This window comes from Carlito syrichta, unplaced genomic scaffold (assembly GCF_000164805.1).
Source record: "Carlito syrichta isolate Samal-C Ts95f unplaced genomic scaffold, Tarsius_syrichta-2.0.1 Scaffold314087, whole genome shotgun sequence".
Taxonomy (NCBI): domain Eukaryota; kingdom Metazoa; phylum Chordata; class Mammalia; order Primates; family Tarsiidae; genus Carlito; species Carlito syrichta.
This window is the reverse complement of record NW_007258183.1, coordinates 17,938-21,452: the sequence shown is the minus strand read 5'-3', so window position 1 is coordinate 21,452 and position 3,515 is coordinate 17,938. Positions and strand designations below refer to the sequence as shown.

The following is a 3,515-nucleotide window of genomic DNA, read 5'->3' as shown; positions in this document are numbered from 1 at the left end:
GGCTCCGGCGATCCTTGCGCCTCAGCCTTCCGAGTAGCTGGAACTACAGGCGCGCACTACCACGCCTGGCTAGTTTTTGATTTATTGTAGAGACGAGGTCTCGCCAAGTTTCCCGGGTGGGTCTCAAACCCGCAAGCTCAGGCAATCCACTCACCTTGGTCTCCCAAAGTGCTGGGATTACAGGCTGAACCACCGAGCCTGGCCCCCTTTTTTTTTTGAGTTGGGTCTCACTCTGTTGCCCAGGAGTGCAGTGGAATGATCATGGCTCACTGCAGCCTCAACCTCCTGGGCTCAGGCGATCCTTCCGCCTCAGCCTCCCGAATAGCTGGGACTGCGTGCCACCACGCTTGACTAATTTTTTATAGAGATGAGGTCTTGCTATATTGCCCAGGGCCAGGGGTGCATATTTATTGCAAGAAAACATAGTAACATGTAAGCAAGAATAGTAACATGCTAGCCTGGGCATCATAACAAGACCTCATTTCTTTTTCTTTATCTTTCTTTCGAGCCAGAGTGTCACTCTGATGCCCAGGCTGGGCCTCCTGGGCTCTGGTGATCTTTCTGCCTCTGCCTCCCAAGTAGCTGTAGATACAGGTGCACGACACCACAACCAGCTAATTTTTTGTTTTTGTAGGCAAGTTTCGCTATGTTGCCCAGGCTGGTCTCCCAAAGTGCTGGGATTATAGGCATGAGGTACTGTGCCCACCAGTGAGAACTCGCTTCTTCATAAAGTTAGCTGGGCATGGTGTCATGTGCCTGTAGTTCCAGCTACTTGGGAGGCTAAGGCGGGAGGATTGCTTGAGCCCACGAGGTAGAGGCTGCAGTGAGCCATGACGGTGCCATTGCACTCCAACCTGGGCAGCAGAGTGAGTCACTGACTCAAAAAAAAAAACAAAAACCGTAAAATGGAATTGCTTACAATCTGTGAAAAGCAGATTTTTGGTCCCATTTTGTCACTCAGAAACTTGTCATGATGTCAAGTCATGATAATATCATAATAACAGGAAGAATAATAATCATGGCTCATCAAAACAACAGTTGTTTTTATTAGAAAAATAATAGAAATAATGAATGGAATAAAAATATTAACAATAATACAAACAGAGGCCAGACCTGAGGCGGTAGCTCACACCTATAATGCCAGCACTTTGGGAGGCCAAGGTGGGAGGATTGCTTGAGACCAGCCTGGGCCACATATGTCTACAAATACAAAAAAATAAGAATAAAAACAATTAGCCATATGTGGTAATGCATGCCTGTAGGTCCAGCTATTCAGGATGCTGAGGCAGGAGGATCACCTGAGCGCAGGAGGTCAAGGCTGTGGTGAACTGTCATCAACAACAACAACAACAGAAAAAAACCCCAAAATGGCAGTTTTCTTATGCTGGCCCTGTTCACTTAGCCCACAGCGGAGATGTGGACACTGAGGCTCCCGTGGTGGGTGGCAGTGAAGAGATGGAGCCCCGGCCGTCTCGCCTGGGTTTTGCGCTCTCTCTGACCGCAGCATGGGCGAGCTTGTCAGAGTCTAAAATATTGTTTCATTTCCTGCAGGCCTTCCAGTCGAAACACGACTTTGCCATTTGAAAGTCTTAAAAATAAAACTCAAACTGCAGCCGGCTGCCCATTGCGAGCTGCCCCAGGATCTGGGGGCGAATGGGGTGGTGGGGGGTGCTGCCTGCCTGGGCCGTGAGCTTGCTTCTCCACAGCCTTGCCCTGGGGCTGTCCCTTCCCCTGAGTCCCTGGCCCTAGGTCCCAGGGCTCCTGTCCTAATCAGGGAGAAGAATGCAACTTCGGAGCCCTGGCAGGCGTAGGGGTCTCCCTAGGGTGTTAGGAGAGAAAAGATGTGGATTTGAGAGCCAGGTGTGGGGGATCTAAATACAAACCCCTGGCTGTAGACTGCTGGGGGCAGCTTGGTGACTTGGGCAAAGCCCATGTGTGTTGGGGGAGGGGAGCTGGGGGAGCCATTTTCTTTTCCTGTAAATATTTTTATTCCCGGTAGGAAGCAGTCTGCAGGTCCCATTGTGTGAGCACAATGGCTCTCCTTTTCTAGGAGTGTTTCTGTTTCCCCTTGAAGAGCAGGCCAGAGCTCGCAGAGGGGACACCCCTGAAGCGTTCCGAGGTCAAGACGGACAGGAGGCTGGGCACAGGGGCTCATGCCTGCAATCCCAGCACTTTGGGGAGCCAAGGCGGGAGGACTGCTTGAGTCCAGGAGTTCAAGACCAGTTTAAGACCTTGCAGCAGAGCAAGACCTCGTCTCTAAAAATGAAAAATTAAAAAAATTAGCTGGACATCGTGGCACGTATCTGTAGTCCCAGCTACTTGGGAGGCTGAGACAGGAGGATTGCCTGAGCCCAGGAGGTCCAGGCTGTGGTGAGCCATGATTGTGCCACTCACCTTGGCCTCCCAAAGCCCTGGGATTACAGGCTGAGCCACTGAGCCTGGCCCATCATATTTATTTTAGAATGAATAGAATTTGTCAAGAAGCAGAGAGGAACGCTACATTCCCCCGAGCTCCTTCCATCCAAAACAGCCTCTCCCGTGTGGCGTCTGTCTGTCTCTTCCAGAAGCTTCCTGGCGCTTGTCTGCTCAGGAAGCCCTTGTGCCTGGGTTGCCATAGCTTCCGCTTGGGCTCCCACCCCTGGTCTGTGGCCCCCCCATCCCCAATAATTCAGTCCACGGGACGCCAGATCCTCGTAACGGTGGTCACAGAGGCCCCTGAGTGTTGTGTGCCGACTCTCACTGTTCCCGTTGTATAGATGAGGAAGCCAAGGCCCAAAGAAGTGACAGGACAGGCCGCGAGTCAGGCAGAGCCAGGGCTTGGGAGGAGGGTCTGGGCGCTTCTGTGGCCCACGCAGGTCAGCAGCCTGACAGGACGTGGATCAGACCCCACGCACCCCGGGGCTGATTTTCCCTGCACTCTCCCCCAGATTCAGGGAGGCCATCGCGTCAGCCGTCAGAGCTGGGGAGGCTCTCTGGAGCTCCATCATTCAAGTTTTCCTCGCCCTGAGGGGAAACTGAGGCTGAGAGCTGGGGAGAGACTTGCCCAGGCCCTGGGGTCCGTGCGGTGGAGGCTGCAGCCAGGAGCGGGTGATGGAGCCGTGCCTGCCTGGGGCCGGGGTGGAGTGGGAGACGCTGTCGGTGGCTGGGTCCTGAGTGGCTGCCTGGCCTGGGTCCGAGGCCTGGTCACCGCCCGAGCCCCCACTCTTCTCTGCCGAGCGTGTGAGCTGCCGCCCAGCCTCAGAGGCTTTGGGGGGATGCGGCGAGGTTGGGGTGGAGGTCGGGAGCACAGGCAGCGCCGGCCGGCCGTCGCTTTCCCCAGGACCCGTCTCCCGGCAGCGGGTGGCCGGCCTCACGCCCCTCTGCCCGCAGGTGCCGCTGGACGAGCGCATCATCTTCTCGGGGAACCTCTTCCAGTACCAGGAAGACAGCAAGAAGTGGCGGAACCGCTTCAGCCTCGTGCCCCACAACTACGGGCTGGTGCTCTACGACAACAAAGTGGTGAGCCCGCCCCCTCC

At 55.0% G+C, this 3,515-nt stretch overlaps 1 protein-coding gene across 1 annotated transcript in view; it reads left to right on the top strand.

Moving 5' to 3' along the window:
* FAM129B (family with sequence similarity 129 member B) overlaps positions 1-3,515 on the top strand; it is a gene marked incomplete at both ends in the record, with an annotated part of 27,640 nt that overhangs the window by 6,245 nt on the left and 17,880 nt on the right. Inside the window, one exon of the mRNA XM_021719035.1 lies at positions 3,370-3,498. Within this exon, the coding sequence (XP_021574710.1) occupies positions 3,370-3,498 (129 nt within the window). The remainder of the gene's footprint in view (positions 1-3,369; positions 3,499-3,515) is intronic.